The following is a 22,739-nucleotide window of genomic DNA, read 5'->3' as shown; positions in this document are numbered from 1 at the left end:
TGGCCACAGCCTGAAGGTATTAATAGCATGCTCCATGTTAGAGCTATTTCTCTTAACACACAGAAACAGTGTCACCTGCAAGATTTAGCTGGACCTGCTTAGAGGCTTGCATGACAAAGAAATGCAAATATTAATTAAAAGAAAAAATGGGGGTGTGTGTGTGTTAAAAATTAAAAAAAAAAAAATTCCCCCACCCCAAAATAGACAAGAGAAAAGAAATAATAATAAAAAATCCCAACATAATCATAGAATCACAGAATGGATTTGGGTTGGAAGGGACCTTAAAGCTCGTCTGGTTCCAACCCCCTGCCATGGGCAGGGGTACCTTCCACTAGACCAGGTTGTTCAAAACCCCAAAATAACCCAAAATTCAAACTGGAAATGGGGCACATTTAAACCAGGGAAAGGACTCATTCTCCTTGGAAAATGCACATCTGAAAGTCATTCTGCAATGATGCTGGCAAGCTCTATTGCAGAAGCTCCCTTCATTGCAGACTCTTACTCATTACTGTGGGCATTTGCTATTGTACTGTCTGGTGGCAGAAAATACATAAACCCTGATAAATAAACCCTGATAAAGTCACCTCAGCATTATCATCACTATCACTTGCTTCCAAACCTTTCTTTGGAGGCCCTCTCCTTGACTCCTAGTGCACACAACTCAGATGTGACTCACCAGGGCTGCCTGGTTAAGAGGTGTTGGGTTTCGCTTTCTGCACAACGCAAACCCACATCCGTCTTCCATGCAAACATCTGTGGTAGCTGCTGCAGGAATGCCAGAATACACAGTGAGCTACACCTGATCTTCTCGTAGAACATCATGGTGGAGGATCCCTCCCAGCACTGAGCACTTCCTGGCTGCTCACGCCATTCCTAACAGGACTGGGGAGAACATGAGACGGAAATTACCTGTGTAATTCATGCTAAAAGAAGTAGTAAAAGATAATGTGTAAGTTACCATCACAATGTTCTCTAAAGTAGGAAAATATGACCCCCATATTGAATTTGAGCTTATTTCTCCTTCAGAAATCAGGGTAACACGACACTGAACTGGGTGATTCATGCTAAGAGGAATATTTTGTGTCAGAGGTTTATGAAAGCGATTTATTTTTGCTGTTTAGATTCTCAGATTGGGAACACCTCTTAAGTGATAAGAAGAAAAGAACCCCCCCAAAACCAGGCTGTCACAAACCAGTGCAGGGAGATAAAAGTACGAGATGCTGCATCGCATCTTCTATCACATTGCATCACTCGTGATCCCCCTGCAAACCTCAGAAGTTATTCTTAGATTCATTAATATTCTGCAAAGATACACTGGGGCACAAGATAATGACAGCAAAGTCTAGATAATTCCAGAAAAATTGGAACGGATCCACTGATCTCATATGACCACATCTCTGACAATACTAAATCCATTACTTTTCATTCAATGCAGAGCTATTTTTGCCACAAGCCTATAATCACGGCTTTAAAAAACTCTAAGGTAAAGTGCAGTTCATTTCCATAATACTGTATAAAATAAAGCACAAATATTTGTAACTGGAAGCGCCTTCTAATTCCCCTCCATTATTTTGGTATTACATGAACCAAGAATCTCTTAAGCAAATGATTACTACAGCCCCATAGAAAAGAACAGTTAACCCGCTTGCAGAGTTTTTAATACTTTTAATGTAACATCAAGCCTGTAATATCACAGATTAAACAGATAAAGGATTGTGGAAACTGGAATAATTCCAGGAGCATAAGACTAGGTCTCTGGTACTGCACAGCAAATGTAGTGTCATTGCTTTTTGTTAGCAGCCTACTGAAAATAGCCTACCTCATGTTTTATACCTTCCATGAAAAATGAGTATTTATGGATGCAGAGGTGCACGTGCTTTAACCTGCTGGCCTTTATGTCTCTTTTAGAAGCGCAGATTTCTTTTCAGAAAGTGTTACAGGAGGAAAAAACCCAATCCATATTTTAATCAGTGCAGCTAATTAGAAGGATGCTTACACTGTAGTTATTACATGTTTCACATCAAATTAACAAGTATAACATAATAAAAAATTAACAAGAAGAAAAAGACGGCTTAAGTGTTATGCAAGCTTTATATATTTTCTATATGGTTATGCTGCTTTCAAATGGATGGTGAGAACTTGCATTGATTCCTGTAAGCCTTCCAACTTCGCTTATGTTTTGTAAAAGATCACTTTGATTTGTACCCATTTCCCTTTTTTGAACTGCTTTAACATTATGTATTCCCCATATCCCGCCCAGAGAGCAGCATCCTGCCTTGTGTGCTCCCCCTCCACAAACTCTATTGCAGGGGTTACTTACCCATGCTTCCACTTAAAACTATTACACCACACTGCACAAATACAGAGGCTGGCACTGAACAAACACTGGATGTCCAACACGAGTAATTACCCTGCGTTCGTGATCTCCTGTTTCTTTTCATTAGCAAAAGAGTGCTCAGTCATAACCGCTGCGTTCCAGATGCTGCTAGGACACTGCTCATTCATTATGGATGTTGATTAGCCCAAACCCTCAGCTGGTTTGGAGAAAACACTGCAAACGTCTCTCCTACAAGAGCAAAACCCATTCAAATACCCTGAATGCTGAGCCACTTCATATGGCAACTTTCTGTGGCCAGAAGGGAAATGCTATAAAAGCCACAGTTCTGCTGATACCAACACAATACAGAAGAAAAGCCCTGTGTATGTTGACAAAATGCAAATTTCATTCTCATCTATGGATGACTCTCTGCAAGATTATACCTGTAGCTTTTTATGTGGGCTTATCTGATTGACTGCCACTTGCTCAGCTTGCTTACCTGGTTCCTCCAATACCCTTTTTAAATGTCTTCAAGTAGCTGAGACTCAAGTTACCCCATAAATGCCTTTCCAAATCTGTTGCAGTTGTTGGACATCACAGGAGGTTAACACAATGAAACTCCCCCGTATGGCTTTCCCTCGCTGAAGAGCACCGTGTGTTTAGATGCATATAACATATATGGTATTTTGGTCTCCTGTCTGTTTACAGTTCAAGTCACTAGTTATAAAACTGTGAATTTGATAGGGAATTCCCTATCATTTCTTCAACCCTGTACTCAACCAGATTCATAAATGTGGAGTGATTGAAATGTGTTAATAATAATTGTTTTAAATAGCCTGGTTTCTCCTCCTGAGTCCCACATGCCAACACTGAGCACCAATAATAATGTTGCAAAGTCAATCAAACCCATGAAGCTGCATCAGCTCATTTCAGCGCTTGGCAAACAGGCAAAGAGATGCAGAACCTAAAACCCCTCTGTGCAGCCACAGTTTGAGACATCTATCCCATTTTTTTAGGAACCTGCAGTATTATTAATAGTGTTCCATAACTTTTCAACATGGCTCTGACCCCTGTGGTTGTAAGCACATAGCTCTTTGCAGATTTACCTGCATCTGCCTCTGGCACCCAGAAAATGGGGAACATCTAATTTGGGAAAGGACTCTGCAGTGCTCAGCTGTCGCCAGCTTCACCGAGCCTCACGCCAGGGCTTTGCAGGCTGAGGTTGCATTTCACTGTCTTATGCGTGAGGTTGTCTCTTACCTTCTGGCGTCCTACCCTTAGGTAGCCTGTCCATCAGCCTGAACCCAAAGCTGGGTACCTACAGGACTGCCTACAGCATCCAGAGGCTGCATTTCCACCCTGGAACATGCTGAATTCAGGCAAAATCTAGGAACTGAGCTGCTGAATGAAATCTCTATCAAGGATGCACAAATAAGATTTTCAGAGGCTCCTAAATATGTTTTTCTCCTAGTCTTGATCTTGGAGATGGACAAACAGTCTGGAAAGGATTCAGTCTGGCATGTGAAATACTGACCATGTAAGCTGGTCAAAGCTGAAGGCCACTAAATACAGTGTTAGGTAATTATAACTAACAGCAATGCCACTGCTGTTGCCTTCTTTAGATAGGAATGGAGTTGCAGCAGGAGAACAAGAAGTCTTAGGACCTAAATCCTGGCGCAGGAATGAAAAGCAAGATGCTTCTGTATCTCAACTGATGTCTAGAAAATAATACAACAAGAACCCCCTCTAATTCTTGTCTGCCCCTATGGACATTATTTTGACACAGAAAGCACATCACATCTGTTTGCAGCTGAACTCCAGCATCTCTGAAAGAACAGCTGAGCTCAAGAGTCTTTCAAACCCTAAAACAATGGGCATGGGATATTTAGTCTTTAAAAGGGGCATTTATCTCCTGCTGCTTGAACAGCTTGAAGTAAACAGGTGTAACAGCATGCAAAATAAATCACTTCACCTCCTCAGTCCACTAACCCTTTCTTGGTGTTGCTGGTATGCAACTCTGGTTGGATATGAAGCCCAGTTGTTATGTACAGAAGGAGCAAACAAGCAGAGTTAAGAAATGCATTTGCTTTCTAACTATTCTTTGCACAAACTTTGTTTCCATTAGGCAAGCTTAAAATACTTCTCTGCAGATGGGCTGCAGAGATTTCTATCTCTCCATGGGTATATTAGGGAGAAAGCCCTGGTCTTCCCCATCCTACAGGCATGGCTGTTTCCTCCTTGCATGAAAGGGGCAGTACAAGTCTAGAGAGCTGGAACTCTTCAAGAGCAAGGACTATTAAGGGAGAATTTAGGGGGAATTTACTTTAGGGCTTGTGGTCAATTTTTGAAAATCACAGAATGGTTTGGGCTGGAAGGGACCTTCAAAGCTCATCCGGTCCAACCCCCTGCAATGAGCAGGGACATCTCCAACCAGATCAGGTTGCCCAGAACCACATCCAGCCTGGCCTTGAATGTCTCCAGGGATGGGGCATCCACCACCTCTCTGGGCATCCTCAGCCAGTGTTTTACCACCGTCATTGTAAAAATTGTTTCCTTCTAGATGGACTATATATGGACTAACCCCCATTTGGGAGATAGTACATTAAAGCTTTATGTGGAATCCTGTTCATTCTGTAACAAACACGGTTGCCAGTTCCCAATCATCCTAAAAGTGTAAATTAGACTGAAATTTTCTCATTATTTTTCCTCCTTTACAAGAAAGCTTTTGGGAACCCTATGCAATGCCAGTGTCTGTCATAGGATGCAGTCTTAGGGAAACAAAGGCTGAATTAAGGCTAACATTTATATGTATCTTTCTCCATGTGAATGCCCCAGTGCATGCCTATGGATATCTGGCAGGGCTGTAGTGACAGGACAAGGGGTAACAGGCTAAAATTTAAACAGGGGAAGTTTAGATTGGATATAAGGAAGAAGTTCTTTACTGTGAGGGTGGTGAGGCACTGGAATGGGCTGCCCAGGGAGGTTGTGAATGCTCCATCCCTGGCGGTGTTCAAGGCCAGGTTGGACAGAGCCTTGGGTGACATGGTTTAGTGTGAGGTGTCCCTGCCCATGGCAGGGGGGTTGGAACTTGATGATCTTAAGGTCCTTTCCAGCCCAAACCATTCTGTGATTCTATGATTAAGAGGTTTTAAAAGCAAAGATACAGTGATACCTGCAAATGTCACCAAACTGTACAGAGAAGCAGATAAAGACAGCATTAAAGAAAATAAATTAAAATATCTTTACCACTGTGAGATTTGTATCAACACATGTGTTTAAAAACTAAAGGAAATACACTGTATTTCTGGCAGGGTATCAGGTTCTCATTTTTTCTTAATCATTCTCCAGCTCATCTCAGCTCCTCCACACTGGTATTCCTTCCCCTGCCGGTGTTCACAAGGGTACCAGTGATGAGAAAGCTCCATCATCATTTACTTGAGCTGTGTCTGCTGTGTCAGCTCTTCATTAACAAAGAGGAACCGCTGCAGGGTGATGTACTTTCCTCCACAAGTCCCCTGCAGGGCACCTGAAAGGGTAAATGTCCTTCCTCAGCTGTGATCACTGCCTTCCTGTGCTGATCTGCATTTTTCTATTTCTATCTTGTTTGACAGCTGTACTTGTTTTCCTGCACCATAGTTTGTTTGGTTGGTGCTTTTAAGCCTGCACACAGAGCTGAAATGTCACTGAGGAGCTTTCTCAATCCATGTTTAATCTCCAAATACCTACTCTCTGGTTTTTCAGTCTTGTGGCACTTAATTGCAGTATGAAATAAGTCTAGAGGAAAAGACAGCCCTTGCTGGAAGGATCTTGTGCTTTTACCTTAAGTTTGGCTTCCCTAGGGAGAACATCAATCAAATCTGGAATTCAGAGTCACCACATTTTAACCTCCTTATTATCTCACATGGGAGCCATTCAGTATCACAGGGAAAAAGATAAAATGAGGCATCATCCAGTATGGTAAAATCACCCCATTTCAGAATCAAGTTTAAGTACTTTGTGATATTAGTTACTCTTTTCTTAAATGCATGGGAAAGTACCATATTATACCATCAAACCCTCCATGCTACTGGGGCATGTGTTTGGTTTAGGGTACCGGCAACACTGGAGTTTGCAGACTCTGCATTTAGTTAACTCTTCATTACATAAGGAAATTTCTGTGCTTTCAACTCAGCTGTTTATTTAATCTAATCAGTGTCAACCGTGTTCCTTTGTTACTGCAGTATTTACTGGCAAGGGAACGGGAATGAGCTGCGGGGTTAAGAATTACTTTTATAGCAACTACATAGACACAGTTTAAGTAATCCGCATTTAAAAATAACCCCACAGTCAAAGAATGCAGTCAAAACCTGAGCAGAGGATACCTGACCTTTAGGAGGATGCGTGACTTGGGATCCAGGTGTATTCTGGCTGAGAGCACTATCAGCCTGCAGGTTTAACAACTTGGTTAGCATCCCCCAAACAGATCTCTCTTGCTCCCTCGCAGCTCTTTAGCATTTTAGGTTGTGTGTTACATAAAGGATTCGAGTGTCCATTAATGCTCTGCCTGAAAATATTGCACCAACTATAAAAGCTGAGTGCAAATTAATACTCTAAGATAGTTCAAGTGGCCTTATTTTCCATGACAGCAGGCAGTGCTAACTCCTGTTGATGGCAATTGCTAGGAGATTTTGGCTTTTCAACTCCAATATGTCTTTAGCCAAGAACACATCTGGTTTGGGCAAAGAAGAGACTGAAGACTCTGAGAATCTACTGCTAAGACTGAATCAGCATTCTGAATAACGTGTGTTTAAAACCTTCTTTTCTGCTCCTTTCTGAACAGTGTGTACTTGTCCTGCGGTCTAAAAGGCACCTGGATTGCCCAAAAGGGAGCAGATGAGGGGAGTAGAGGGCATATTGCTGAAAGACTTCAACACACAGAGCTGAACAAAAAGGACAACGGTATTTACTTTGGTTGCTGCAAGTTTTGCAAGTGGTAAGTAAAAGCCATGCAAACCTGCTGGCTGGCATCTCTGAACAGCGACAGGCACTGCCCTCAGAAAGCCCCATGTCCCAAAAGTCCTTGTATTCTTGCACCTAAGCTCTCAGATCAGCACAACCCAGCTACAGCAAAGAATCTGTGACCACAACATGGAATTTTTCATACAGTAATTTTTCAAGGGCATCTGTTTGTGTGCATCTATCCCTGCTGTGTTTACAGCATCACACTGATGCCAGGCAGACATTTGCTCCAGGGTATTTTACCACCTAGGAGGAAGAGCACAAAGCCTGGCGGCATCCTCGCAGGCACACACACCACCACCAGCATCCCCATCTTGTTACGGCAACATTAACCCTCTGTCCCTGGCACACTGATACATCACACAGATCCTGAATTACACACAAATATGCCTCAAAACAGAGAGTGAAAAGAGAAGGGCTCATCTAAAAATACAAAAACAGGCTTGAAAATATGCCTGCAGTTCAGGATGCATTCAGCTGGGTTTTCCTTCTTAAAAGATGTAACTAGACAAAGTGGTCAGGCCAAACAGGCTTTTTTTGCTGTTTTTACAGCATGCATCCATGCCCTTTCCAATGATCTCAAAATAGAGTTTATGGGGACAAAAGGACTACTCAAGAGTTATGTTGCCACTGCAAACACATATTCTCAGCAGGACCAAAATAACTATGCTTGCTTCTTTTTAGTAATTCGAATGTATGAACTTATATGGGGGAAAAAAGCCAAATTGGAAAGAAAATGATTTAATTTTTGGCATTTTTTTCCTCTAATTTCTTTTAGAAAGCAAAATTCTGTCTTTACATTCACCATGAGAAACCTGCCACAGAAGGGAGGGCAGCCACGTCTCTGCAGTCCAGCCTGTTTTACAGCCCCTTACACACTGCTGCTATTGCTGTTTTCAAAGCCTCAGGACAGGCATCGCACTTGGATTTATCAGCAAAACAGCAGCTCTTGCTGAGTGTGGTGCAAAGCCCACTAAAGATAGTGGGAATCTCTGCACTGACTCCAGTGACCTTTGGATCAAATGCACTAAAATATCACTGTTACGTGCCAGCAGGGAGCCACTGGAGGAATACAGCTCTCTGCTGAAAAAAGAGAGAAGCCACAGATTTGCATTTTTCTTCCCTCCCCCTTTTTTTTTTAACACATAATATGTCCTTGCTAATATTTTCTGCGTGATACTTAACGCCTTTTTTTCCCCCAGCCTTTTTCCTTGTGTAAGAGGAAAAGCAAAGGCTCACGGTGAAAGCTGAAGCTCTAGGTGCAATACTGCAGAGAGATTAGTGTGGGAGGACACTTACGCCTGTGCAGAATCCCACTGAAGCCCTGGGGCCGCAGGCTCTGCCCACACAGCCCTCTCTACCTCAGCTAGTATTACAACCTTGTTTTAGTCAAGCTAAATTCATCCTAGAAATCAGTATGGGCAATAGAATATGAACTCTGCACCACGGTCAGTGCACCACCTCTGCATCCATCTGTTTGAAAGTTTAATTAGGACATATCAGGACACCAGTTCCCAATGTGATCCCAAAACCTGCCATGCCATAAAGACTGTTTTCACACAGAGCACTTCATAGTCTTCTAGACATAGACAGGCACCATGTTGAACCTTATGTTTTTAGAAGAAGATTCAAAGAAAAGTTATCTAATTTTGGTTGATCTCTTGTTCTCAATTCAAGGGCAAAGTGGCACTGAAGTGGAAATCATTTCCGTAACTGAATTGCAGAGCAGTCATTTAACAATTAATAAGTGATCCGCTCGGCATATGAAAACTGAATATGAAAATAAGCTAGTGAGAGCTGGAGATACCTCTGCACAAAGAAAAGCTGCAGCTCCTCCACCTTAGATACTTAATTGGTTCTCTCTTTCTTTTTCTCCCCATGAGCAAGGGGAGGAGAGGGCGATGAAATACAAAGGAACTTAACCACTCCTCCTAAGGAAAACAGAGATGATGTGAATAGCTCATTTAAGCCTTCTGTATCTTTGTAGCAGAGGAGAAGTCTCTCTTTTTCTCTCCACAACAGCAACCTTTCTTTTTCAGTCTGCATCCACAGTTTGGACATCAGCATTTAGCAGAACAAATGCACTTCTCATTGGCAGCAAATCTGTATGCCACAGCCTATTTCTCCTGCATCAACAAAATGAAAGATTTGTGACTGGTTCCCCTTGGTAGATGTAAGGTCATCACTTGCTGTGGGACTGTGAGAAGTAGGATGTGTTTCACCTCCTCCTTGTTCATGCGATCAGACTAAACACGTCCTCCTGGGAGGTCTTGGCAGTGCTGGGGTAATGGTTGGACTTGATAATCTGAAAGCTGTTTTCCAACCTAGCTGATTTTATGATTCTTTAAGCTTGCTTTTATCTGAACTGTTGCTGAATGCCCAGTGGAGATTTTCACTGATCATCCAACACTTGCACCCTGCTTTTCCCTTCCTTCACAGATCTTTACACACAGACCTCAGAGAGGGTTACAAAATCCAGATGACTCCTCTGCAGCATCATTTTGCCTCCCCTCTGGAGATGTAAAACCAAATTCATCTTGCTGTATTAATTAACAAGGGTGGGTTCAACTCATGTTAGCTGCTGTCTGTATCTACCACAAACCCATAGTGATTAATTTCCTGGAGCCTGCCAAACCATTTGCAGGAAGAGCACAGGACAATGCACAGACAGCACTGAACATGGGGAGAGGTGCACTGGCAGGGCTGGGCAGTGAAGGCTGCGGCCTGAGCTTGCCTGCGTTCTGCATAATGCAAAGCCAAAAGTGGTATTTCATTTTCAGGAGGACTAAATTCACTCACAAATTGAAAACCAAGTCTGATAAATAGCTAAGAAGTTCTAAGAAAAGCAGACATGGTGGCATGCTGGGCTCATTGCATTCATTCTGCTCCACTGTAGGCTTGGTAATGTTCCACTGGACATTATAAAATGTAGCTTTATTTCCTTGGATAAATGGATTATCCTGAGATAAAGGATGCTGGGAAGCAGCTTTACATTTGGCACAGCCTTTCTCCCCACAAGCCCAATTAACAGTTTTGCAAACAAGTTATAGACAGGTAAAGATATTTTCTAAGATATCAACCTGGGTTATAAAAAGGGTGCTCATATGATAGAGCTCCTGAAGTAACCAGCGAGTAAAGATGGCATATTTTACCTCCTTTGATTGATTCTCCAATAATCAAGTTCTTGATGAGAACTCAGCATTACCATTTAATGAGTTTGTGCTACTTCTGTATGCACCCATTTAACAAAGGACTGTAATTAAATGCTGATAAAATACTTTAGATTGACATTACAGACCCCAGCTTCTCATTTCAAACCAGTGCAGTGGCAGCGATGGGTGTCTGTTTGGGGTTTTTTTGTTGTGGCAGAAGAGCAGGGGAGGACACTGGTCACCATAAGTATCCTCTGCACCAAAAAAGTAACAACACAAGAGTAACTTCCAAAACAATTCACTTTCACCATACCTTTTAACAAAGCAACTCAGTCACATGAAGAAATCAAACACATCTTCAGTGTGTTATAAAATCGGAACAACACACCCATAATGAAAAATGTCTCAGAGATGCTTCCCAGAAGAAACTCTTCTCATGCAGTGTTGAATCCTGTGCTGCTGCAAAGAGGTTAAGGCCTGGGTTCAGTCTGGTCCTGTAGTCACACTCAGTGGTCAATCCTTAGCAGCAGCTTCATGGATGTGTCTGAAGTTCAGACAGTGGAGTGCTCTACATGACCTCCCCTCAAGAGAAAAACCAAATAGGGATGAGAACAGACCTGCCTGTGAATCATTTGAGACAAGCGATGAGACATTTCCCTTGCTGGAAGCCTCTCTCACATGGTACCATGGATGGACAACGCGCTCTCCTCGCTCCACTGTCCTCCAGCGCTGCTCTTGAGCATGTGCCATGAAATCTCCAAGAAAACCAAAGTCTTCCTGAACAAAGGACTACAGATGGGATTAGCATTCGTGTTCCCATTAAAAATGAACCTCAAAAACATGGTGTGGTACTTGCACTGCATCACCGTAGAGGGGTTAAAGAGAAGGCAAGAGGGTCACTGGCCATGTTAACACCTCAGACAGTATTTTCCAGCTGGACCAGTCCTCCAATGCAACTCCCCTTTTTCTTGCTAGTTTTTGGCTGCCTTGGGTTCTCTGTCTCAAAATGGTCATGAATAGGAAATAATAAGCAAACACAACAACTCCATTATTCCTACCACACGTTACACATCCTTTGTGAGCAAAATGACCAGGACTTTTTAAAACTGTGGTGAAGTGTATTTTTAGCTGCTACTAAAGATACAGTGAGTCATTAATGACCAGGGCGCCAGAAGAATGTGGCTTCTGGAGTCATCACTGCTCATTATTTCAAGAAAACAATTAGTCAAAATTAAAAATGAAGCCCTAGAGCTTCCAGGAACTGGATACTGTTCTTTGAATCATTCATGAACAGGATGAAGACAATAAAGGCCGTCTGGACCATCCGCTCACCCCTTTGTAATGGGTAGAATAAGTGGAGACAACTTCATCAGTAAGGGACAATAAAAATATAGAAACCCTTCAGGAGCTCTGAATGTGGAGGATGCGGGGATGTAAACACTGAAAACTGATGCTTATTTACTGACCCGGCTGTGTTAAACTCCAAGCTCCATACTTTTTATTTTTAAACAAGAATCTTAAACATCAAAAAATACCAGCCTGAGAGGAATACTCACACTGGAAATAAGTTCAAATAAAAACCCCCGCAGTGTCTAAAACTGGGATTAGACTTTTAAATGACAGCACAGGGATAGAAGATAGAAACAGAACAGAACTGAAGCCATTTCTTTCCATTAAAAAATGAATCACCATACTTTTCCCCAGCTATAACCCATTTATCTGACTATAACGAGGAGCTAGCATTTAATGTTCTATCTCTGCAGATTCACCCACTAAAATATAACTACCGCAGGAGCAAAAAGACCTTGGTACCTGCATCTAAAGCACCAGTAGCACTGTCTGAAGTTCTTCAATCTTGGAATAGCCACATCCCTAAGGCCAGATGAACTCTGCTTGATGAGATTTATTGCTATCAGATAAAATGGCCAGAAAAGCAGCTTTACTAATTTTCTGTCTGAGGTAAAAGCTCTAATCACTATCCTCTTGGTTTTCAGCTGCAAAGGGCAAAACTGAGGGGGTTTTGTGGGTGGTTCTCTTTTTTTAAGGAAAAAAACCCAAACCCAGCAAACCCCAAACCCCAAATATGTTTGGAGTTTAGTTACATCAACCCTCCCCATACTCTCAGTGACCTGAGAGACACACTGCTGCAGCAAGATCTTACTGCAGATGCAGACATGTACCCTCAGCTGGCAGCTCCAAAAGAGGGGAAGCAAACAGTGTGGTTGCTCACCTCAGTCTGAATTCACTTATGGAAAATAAAAAACATAGGGTTTTCTCAAAGAAGGCTTGGGGAATCTGGACTGTGGACCCCGGGGGATATTTTTCCCTAAAGATACCTTTCAATTTGCAGCTTTTTGTGCTTAGTCTGTGATCTACTTTTTCCTCGTGTCATAGGCTCCCCCTGACATGGCTTGTCTCAGTGTGATTCAGAGCAGGCATCTTGGGACTCTTCACTGACAGCGGGAAGCACCATTTTCTAAGTGGAAAATACAAATCCTCTACAAAGCTTGGTTTCACATCTCTTCTTCAGAAAATGTGGCACCCTTTTTGGGTCTGGGTTGGAAGGGACCTTAAAGCTCATCCAGTTCCAGCCTGTTGTCATGGGCAGGGACACCTTCCACTAGGGCAGGTTGCTCCAAGACCCATCCAACCTGACCTTGAAAATAAATAATCTGAATGTGTTACATTTGATTTATATCTGACACATCCCCTTGAAGAACTTCTTGGCATTGCAGATGTGACTGCTGTTATTGTCTAGTGGTGAACAGCTCTAATGACAGTGCAAAAAGCACAGAAACATTATAAATGTATAATGAGGCCTGAGAAGAGCAGCTTGCTGTTCTTTCTGTTGGCTTAAACATTATACTTTGGTTTGCAGTCCAGAATGCCCCATATTGAGAGCCTATACAAGCAGCTGGCTGAGGATTAAACCTAGCTCTACATCTTATGCATCTTCCTCTTTTTCACACCCATGGAATACCCTGTCTGGTATTGATCTGACATCATCAATATCACAAGCTTCTCTGTTTTAGCTTTTCTGATTCATAACTCATTTCTCCATCTCTACAGAAACAGAGAGGACCACCACGTGCCACTCTGATTACAATACCCTGCCTTGGGACTGACTTTGATATATGTTTAATTCATCTTTACTTTCAAATTGCAATACATGTGCCCCTTACAGGGTGACTATGTTATCACAGCAAAGAGAGCAGGGAAAAAAAAAACAATGTAGAAGAACAGCATTTACTGTTTCAAACAGGAAGTTGTTTCTTCTGCTTAATCTCCCTTTGTTGCCTTCCATTAGCAGTCTGGTAATGAGATCATTTCTTACAACACGTTCTCAACACACCTAATGTAGCATGTTTTACTCTGGAATCCTTGAACCACTGTCAGGAGATGAGGAAGAGTTAACTAAGAAAACTTGTTTCACAGTTCTGCTTTGGAGCCACCTGTGTGTGATGCTTCCTAAGGGTTCAGTACGTCCTGCAAAGTATTTTGAGCCCCACAATTCAAAAAAGATGATCCCATGCCACAGGCCCCATCCCAAGACCATATGGAAGGGGATTAATACCAGCACGTGCTATACTCATTTTAAGATCATGTCACTTCTGTACCTAATACTGCTGTTCATTTTTAGGGTCCATTTTCATAGGACGGTTTGGGTCAGAAGGGACCTTAAAGCTCATTCAGTTCCAACCCCCTGCCACGGGCATGGACACCTTCCACTAGAGCAGGTTGCTCCAAGCCCTGTCCAACCTGGCCTTGAACACTGCCAGGGATGGGCAGCCACAGCTTCTCTGGGCACCCTGTGCCAGGGCCTCAGCACCCTCACAGGGAAGAACTTCTGCCTAAGAGCTCATCTCAATCTCCCCTCTGTCAGGCTAAAGCCATTTCCCCTTGTCCTGTCCCTAGAGGTCCTTGTCAAAAGCCCCTCTCCAGCTTTCTTGTAGGCCCTCTTTAGGCACTGGAAGCTGCTCTAAGGTGTCCCTGGAGCTTTCTCTTCTCCAGGCTGAACAACCCCAGCTCTCTCAGCCTGTCTCCACAGCAGAGCTGCTCCAGCCCTCAGAGCATCTTTGTGGCCTCCTCTGGACTTGCTCCAACAGCTCTACATCCTTCTTATGTTGTGGGCACCAGAGCTGGATGCAGGACTGCAGGGGGCTCTCACCAGAGTGGAGTAAAGGGGGAGAATCCCCTCCTTCAACCTACTGATCACACTGCTGGCGATGCAGCTCAGGACACAGCTGGTTTCTGGGCTGCAAGCACACACTGCTGGGTCATACTGAGCTCTTCCTCAAGCAACACTGCCAAGTCCTTCTCCTCAGGGCTGCTCTCAATCCAGTCTCTGCCCAGCCTGTATTTGTGCTTGGGATTGCCCTGACCTAGGTGGCAAGACCTTGCACTTGGCCTTGTTGAAATGATGATGTTTGCACTGCCCACCTCTCCAACCCTTTGCAGGTCCCCCTGGGTGGCATCCCTTCCTTCAGGAATGTCAGCAGCATCACTCCACTTGGCATTTTTAGCAAACTTGCTGAGGGTGTATTCAAGCCATGTCCCCAACAAAGATGTTAAATAATGTATCAAGCATCTCCAAGTGCATAACAGCAGACTAGTCCCTCTCAAATGCAAAACCAGGGCATTTAATAGCAGCAGTATTGTCCTGGGTTCAGCAGTAGCAGTCATGTTTTTTCCTTTGTGTTAGCTGGTGCAGTGCTGTGTTTTGACTTCTAGTTTTGAGAACAGCGTTGGTGAAGCCGATGTTTTCGGTTGTTGCTAAGTGATGTTTACCCTGACCAAGGACTCTGTGAGGCTCATGCTCTGCCAGGGAGGAGGGGAAGCTGTGAGGAAGCAGAGACGGGGCGCCTGACCCGGGCTAGCCGGGGAGGTATTCCATACCACAGCACGTCATGCCCGGGGTGGGGGGTAACTGGGAGTTACCCGGAAGGACAGGAGCTTCCGGGTGGAACTCGTTTTCTTGGCCGGTGGTATCGTATTCTCTTCCCTTGTTATTTTCCCTTATCATTGTTTTAGCTGATAGTAGCGGTGGTGATTTGTTGCTGGACTGTTCTTGTCTCAACCCGTAGGAGTTGCACTCTCTCGATCCTCCTCCCCGTTCCTCCGGGAGCGGGGAAGGGGAGAGCCCCGGTGCAGGGAGGGGGGGGGAGACGAACACGGACCTTGATTGTTGTCAGCTTGGCACCACTCACTGGGAGTGAGTGAACAAGTTACCTGACTGGGTTTAAACCACGACAGTTCTTTTTGGCGCCCAACGTGGGGCACGAGGGGTTGAGATAAGAACAGATCTGACTGGATTGATAGTCACTCGTCACAATGCTGATTTATTGGCTCTCAAGGTTTTTCCTCTTGATCTCACAGTTTCAGTATACCATATCTTACGTCCATCCGGTATTGGCTGTATTAGTGTTTTTCAAGTGTGGGGCTTGGGCTAAGGTTTTTATCCCATTGTACTTTATGGTAATGACTTGTAATACAATAGAATCATTGATCATGAAACTGATCTGGCTTATGTTCCCAGTGTGGTCACCACCTTTATACTTTGGGAGGTATATGATGGAGGTGCTTAGCAATTACACATCTTTTTTCTCCTTCTCAGGTGCTCAACCTGTGAAGGAGACATCCTTTTACCCTCCTAGTCGTCCCCCCAGACCATTTACATTTGAGAGTTTCGAATTTTTTAAATGGCCTTTTAATGCTCTTGAGACTTGTTTGCTGATGGTGATGGGAATCACCATGCTAACACGCATACAGAGTGTGTTTTGCCCACTACTGATTTCAAGAGTTAAGCAGATTCAGGTTTGGGTCTTGTCTGGGGTCAAACGACGATGTAGGAGGACCGAGAGATTTTCCCAGAGGCTGGACAGCCATGAGTGGCAGGGTGTGTGGGATAGTATGGGCAAGTATCTAGGTCAGTGGGCCCCCCCAGTATTTTGGAATTTCACTACCGAACAACTGCAAAATCCAGAAGAATTAGTAAAACACTTAAATGAGGTGTGTGGTCATTCTGGCCATACCAGAGATGGACAAATCACGGCAACGTGCTGGGGCTTGGCCTATGCTTACAGGGCCTTGTTCAACACTATCCAGCACCTTCAAAAGGAAAAGAATGTCGGCGGATTTGAGGGCAAAGCGACAGTCGCTACTCAAACTTTGGCTGCAATGAACTGCGCAGCTACCCCAGTGGCAAGTACAGCAGCTGCTCAAACTTCAACTGCAACAGACAGCGCGGTTACCCCAGCTCCAAGCACGGTAGCTACACCACCCCCAGCAACAAGTACAGTCGCTACTCAAACCACAGTGATAATCACTGCAGCCAAACCAGAGGACCAATTCGTACCAATATCGGTTGCCCCTGTACGCAAGAGAACAAGCAAAAAGGAGGCAAAAAGGGTGAAGCAAGATGAAGAACCAATGAATTCACCACCCGGTCCAGAATCTGATCAGGAGTCATCCTCACATGACGAAGAAGAAGAAGAAGAGGTAACTTCTCGACCTCGGACCTCAACCGAGCTGCGGAATATGCGAAAAGATTTTACCCGTCAACCAGGGGAGCACATCATCACCTGGTTACTCCGATGCTGGGACAATGGGGCCGATGGTCACGAACTAGAAGGTACAGAAGCCAAGCAGCTGGGATCACTTGCTAGAGAAGGGGGAATTGACAAAGCAATTGCAAGAGAGAAAAAGTCCCTCAGCCTTTGGAGGAGGCTCTTGGCAGCTGTGAAAGAAAGGTTTCCGTACAAGGACGATGTTACGAGTCGTTCGGCCAAGTGGACTACTATAGACAAAGGCATCCAGTCTCTGAGGGAATCGGCCATCGTAGAGATGATCTATCACATCAAGCCGAATAACGGGGATACACCTATAGATCCAGATGAAGTTGAATGTACACGACCCATGTGGCGAAAACTTACACGGAATGCACCGTCATCATATGCCCATTCATTGGCAACAGTGACCTGGAATGACATAGTACCACTAACAGTGGATGAAATGGTTCATAAACTCCGAGAGTTCGAAGACAATCTCACTCCTTCCATCATCTCAGCTGTGAAAAAACTGTCCCAGGACCTCGACAAATTGAGGGACGATGTATCTGATTTATCCAGCTCCTCACGTGTACCAACACGCGTCTCAGCTATTAACAAAAGACGTCCTATTGTTCAAGAGAGGAGATACAGAAGGTATACGCCACGGGGTACCCTATGGTTTTACCTGCTGGATCACGGAGAAGACATGACAAAGTGGGATGGAAAACCTACTTCAGCTTTGGAGGAACGGGTGAGTGAACTGAAGAGGGGAGCAAGGGCCAAGACTGATCGTCCCATGAGAGCTACGGCTTCAGTTTCTGGTGAGCAGTTTCCCAGATGGAGTGGAAGAGCTGATTTTACTCCAGCTCCTGTGATAACGAAGAATAATCCCTTTCAACACGACTTAAGTGTCCAATGCTGTGACGACCATTAGAGGGGCCCTGCCTCCAGCCAGGTGGAGGTAGGGGACAATCGGATTTACTGGACTGTGTGGATCAGATGGCCTGGCACATCAGTCCCACAGAAGTATAAGGCTCTAGTAGATACCGGTGCACAGTGTACCCTGATGCCATCAAGCTGTCAAGGGGTGGAACCCATCTATATTTCTGGAGTAACAGGAGGATCCCAAGAGTTGACTGTGCTGGAGGCTGAAATCAGCCTGACTGGGAGGGAGTGGCAAAAGCACCCTATTGTGACTGGTCCAGAGGCTCCATGCATCCTCGGCATAGACTACCTCAAGAGAGGGTACTTCAAAGACCCAAAAGGGTACCGGTGGGCTTTTGGTATTGCTGCTTTGGAGACTGAGGAAATTGAGCAGCTGTCCACCTTGCCTGGTCTCTCAGAAGATCCCTCTGCTGTGGGGTTGCTGAAAGTTGAAGAACAACAAGTGCCAATTGCGACCACAACAGTGCACCGGCGGCAATATCGCACCAACCGAGACTCCCTGATTCCCATCCATCAGCTGATCCGTAGACTGGAGAGTCAGGGGGTGATCAGCAGGACCCGCTCACCCTTCAATAGCCCCATATGGCCAGTGCGAAAGTCTAATGGAGAATGGAGACTAACAGTAGACTATCGTGGCCTGAATGAAGTCACACCACCATTGAGTGCTGCCGTACCGGACATGCTAGAACTTCAGTATGAACTAGAGTCAAAAGCAGCCAAGTGGTATGCCACGATTGATATTGCCAATGCATTTTTCTCCATTCCTTTGGCAGCAGAGTGCAGGCCACAGTTTGCTTTTACTTGGAGGGGTGTCCAGTTCACTTGGAACCGACTGCCCCAGGGGTGGAAACACAGCCCTACCATTTGCCATGGACTGATCCAGACTGCACTGGAACAGGGGCAAGCTCCAGAACACCTGCAATACATTGATGACATTATTGTGTGGGGCGATACAGCGGAAGAAGTCTTTGAGAAAGGGAGGAAAATAATCCAAATCCTGCTGAAAGCCGGTTTTGCCATAAAACGGAGTAAGGTCAAGGGACCTGCACAGGAGATACAATTTTTGGGAATAAAATGGCAAGATGGACGTAGACAGATCCCCACAGATGTGATCAACAAGATAACAGCAATGTCTCCACCAACTAATAAGAAAGAAACGCAAGCTTTCTTGGGTGCAGTGGGGTTCTGGAGAATGCACATCCCAAATTACAGTTCGATTGTAAGCCCTCTCTATCATGTGACCCGGAAGAAGAATGATTTTAAATGGGGCCCTGAGCAGCAACAAGCCTTTGAGCAAATTAAACGCGAGATAGTTCATGCAGTAGCCCTTGGACCAGTCCGAACCGGACCAGATGTAAAAAATGTGCTGTACACTGCAGCTGGGGAGAACGGTCCTACCTGGAGCCTCTGGCAGAAAGCTCCAGGGGAGACTCGAGGTCGACCCCTCGGCTTTTGGAGTCGGGGATACAAAGGATCTGAGGCCAGCTATACCCCAACTGAGAAAGAGATACTGGCAGCCTATGAAGGGGTTCGAGCTGCTTCGGAAGTGATTGGCACTGAAGCACAGCTCCTCCTGGCACCCCGGCTGCCCGTGCTGGGCTGGATGTTCAAAGGCAGGGTCTCCTCTACACATCATGCAACTGATGCTACATGGAGTAAATGGGCTGCACTAATTACACAACGAACTCGAATAGGAAATCCCAGTCGTCCAGGCATTCTAGAAGTCATCATGGACTGGCCAGAGGGCAAAGATTTCGGAATATCACCAGAGGAGGAGGTGGTGCGTGCTGAAGAGGCCCCACCATATAATAAACTGTCAGAAAGTGAAAAGCAGTATGCCTTGTTTACTGATGGCTCTTGCCGTATTGTGGGAAAGCATCGGAGATGGAAGGCAGCTGTATGGAGTCCTGGACGACAAGTTGCAGAAACTGCTGAAGGAGAGGGTGAATCGAGTCAATTTGCCGAGGTGAAAGCCATCCAGCTGGCCCTGGACATTGCTGAACGAGAAAAGTGGCCAGTACTTTATCTCTATACTGACTCATGGATGGTGGCAAATGCCCTGTGGGGGTGGTTGAAGCAATGGAAGCAGAGCAACTGGCAACGCAGAGGTAAACCCATCTGGGCTGCTGCACTGTGGAAAGATATTGCTGCCCGGGTGCAGAACCTGGTGGTGAAGGTACGTCATGTAGATGCCCATGTACCCAAGAGTCGGGCCACTGAGGAACACCAGAACAACCAACAAGTGGATAAAGCGGCTAAGATTGAAGTGGCTCAGATGGACTTAGATTGGCAACATAAAGGTGAATTATTTTTGGCCCGGTGGGCCCATGACACTTCAGGCCATCAGGGCAGAGATGCAACATATAGATGGGCCCGTGACCGAGGGGTGGACTTAACAATGGACACTATTGCCCAGGTTATTCATGAGTGTGAAATATGTGCTGCAATTAAACAAGCCAAGCGGTTAAAGCCTCTTTGGTATGGAGGACGATGGTTGAAGTATAAATATGGGGAGGCCTGGCAGATTGACTATATCACACTGCCACCAACCCGCCAAGGCAAGCGCCATGTGCTTACCATGGTGGAAGCAACCACCGGGTGGCTGGAAACATACGCTGTGCCCCATGCCACTGCCCGGAACACCATCCTGGGCCTTGAGAAACAGATTTTGTGGCGACACGGCACCCCAGAGAGAATTGAGTCAGACAATGGGACTCATTTCCGGAATAACCTTATAGATATTTGGGCCAAAGAGCATGGCATTGAGTGGGTATATCACATCCCCTACCATGCACCAGCCTCTGGGAAAATCGAACGGTACAATGGGCTGTTAAAAACTACACTGAGAGCGATGGGTGGGGGAACTTTCAAGCATTGGGATACACATTTACCAAAGGCCACCTGGTTGGTCAACACCAGAGGATCTGCCAACAGGGCCGGCCCAGCCCAGTCAGAACTTTTACATATTGTAGAGGGGGACAAAGTTCCCGTGGTGCATATGAAGAATTTGCTGGGGAAGACAGTCTGGGTTATTCCTGCTTCAGGTAAAGGCAAACCCACTCGTGGGATTGCTTTTGCTCAGGGACCTGGATATACTTGGTGGGTAATGCGGGAAGATGGGGAAGTCCGATGTATACCTCAAGGGGATTTGATTTTAGGGGAAAACAGCCAGTGAACTCAATTGTATGCTGTTGCCTGCTGTGTAATGCTTTTATAGCCCATCAACTAGATGTCTCCAGGTCACCAGCGACTGGCCCTGACTTCCCTCCAGCCATCATCCCAACAGAGAATGAACTTGGAACATCATGGACCGAATGGACTCGGCAGCATTATAGGGATTGGTCCATGCACTAAGAAAATGATTTTTTTTCCTCTTGGTCTGTATGTATATGGATGTATATATGTGGGAGAGCGATGGTGTATTGAAAATGTGGGATCTGAGCACGACGTGAATGGTATGGAATAAGGGGTGGATAATGTCCTGGGTTCAGCAGTAGCAGTCATGTTTTTTCCTTTGTGTTAGCTGGTGCAGTGCTGTGTTTTGACTTCTAGTTTTGAGAACAGCGTTGGTGAAGCCGATGTTTTCGGTTGTTGCTAAGTGATGTTTACCCTGACCAAGGACTCTGTGAGGCTCATGCTCTGCCAGGGAGGAGGGGAAGCTGTGAGGAAGCAGAGACGGGGCGCCTGACCCGGGCTAGCCGGGGAGGTATTCCATACCACAGCACGTCATGCCCGGGGTGGGGGGTAACTGGGAGTTACCCGGAAGGACAGGAGCTTCCGGGTGGAACTCGTTTTCTTGGCCGGTGGTATCGTATTCTCTTCCCTTGTTATTTTCCCTTATCATTGTTTTAGCTGATAGTAGCGGTGGTGATTTGTTGCTGGACTGTTCTTGTCTCAACCCGTAGGAGTTGCACTCTCTCGATCCTCCTCCCCGTTCCTCCGGGAGCGGGGAAGGGGAGAGCCCCGGTGCAGGGAGGGGGGGGGAGACGAACACGGACCTTGATTGTTGTCAGCTTGGCACCACTCACTGGGAGTGAGTGAACAAGTTACCTGACTGGGTTTAAACCACGACAAGTATTTAAGAAGCTACTTGTGCACCGTCTGGTTAATATTTATACCTCAGCTAAAAGCAGCTTTTTAAAAGGCACTTTTTCAGCCACATGTACAATGACTAATGTGCTTCTGCATGAAGAAGGGGGGAAGAACAGGTGTAGCAAAAAGAAAACAATAGTAGGAAAAAGGTTGTTAGGGAAAAACCATGTAAAGGCCAAAGAACGGAGAACTGGTCCATCCTTAGAGCTAGTTAAGTGTAGCAGCTCACAGTAAATGAAGGCTGGTATGGTTTCATTTTGGGGAGAAGACAATTTGCCAGTCGTTACAAAACTCTGCTACAGCCATTTTCCAACTTACCAAATTGGTCCACAGAAAAAAACTCTTTTTTTCCAGGTGCTTTTGCTGCTTTTCATTTGATGTTTTCCAACCCTAACCACTCTGTGATTCTGTTTTTGTAGGTGACACAACCAGGCAGCACTCTTTGAAGCAAATACAGAAATGTTTCTTGTTGGGAGGGAAGAAAGCCCCTGTAAAGCCTTCAGTGCTCATTTTACATCACTAACATCAGGCACTACAGATGTAACTGCCTAGCACACATAAAAGACTGGCTGAAGAAAACGGAATTAGCATGTATTTTCTTCTTCTTTCTTTGGGCAAACAAGCAGACGTGACACAGCGTCTAAATGAACCATCTGAGACTTCATTTCCATGAAGAACAATACAACT

General features: G+C 45.0%; 1 protein-coding gene across 3 annotated transcripts in view; it reads right to left on the bottom strand.

Annotated features, from left to right (window-relative positions):
- Nucleotides 1–22,739, bottom strand: part of COMMD1 (copper metabolism domain containing 1) — an 85,255-nt gene that overhangs the window by 6,438 nt on the left and 56,078 nt on the right. For 2 of the 3 annotated variants that reach the window (XM_061461377.1, XM_061461381.1), the window contains exon 3: nt 22,371–22,492. The exons of the other annotated variant lie outside the window; for it this stretch is intronic. In XM_061461377.1, coding sequence (XP_061317361.1) covers nt 22,371–22,492 — 122 coding nt within the window. The remainder of the gene's footprint in view (nt 1–22,370; nt 22,493–22,739) is intronic. 3 annotated transcript variants of the gene reach the window in all.

The sequence above is a fragment of the Pezoporus flaviventris genome, unplaced genomic scaffold (genome assembly GCF_033815535.1).
Source record: "Pezoporus flaviventris isolate CSIRO_AGI_PZ_B2104156 unplaced genomic scaffold, CSIRO_AGI_Pfla_v1 ptg000031l, whole genome shotgun sequence".
Classification (NCBI taxonomy): domain Eukaryota; kingdom Metazoa; phylum Chordata; class Aves; order Psittaciformes; family Psittacidae; genus Pezoporus; species Pezoporus flaviventris.
The sequence above is the reverse complement of the archived record's forward strand: the minus strand, read 5'-3'. Positions and strand labels throughout refer to the sequence as shown.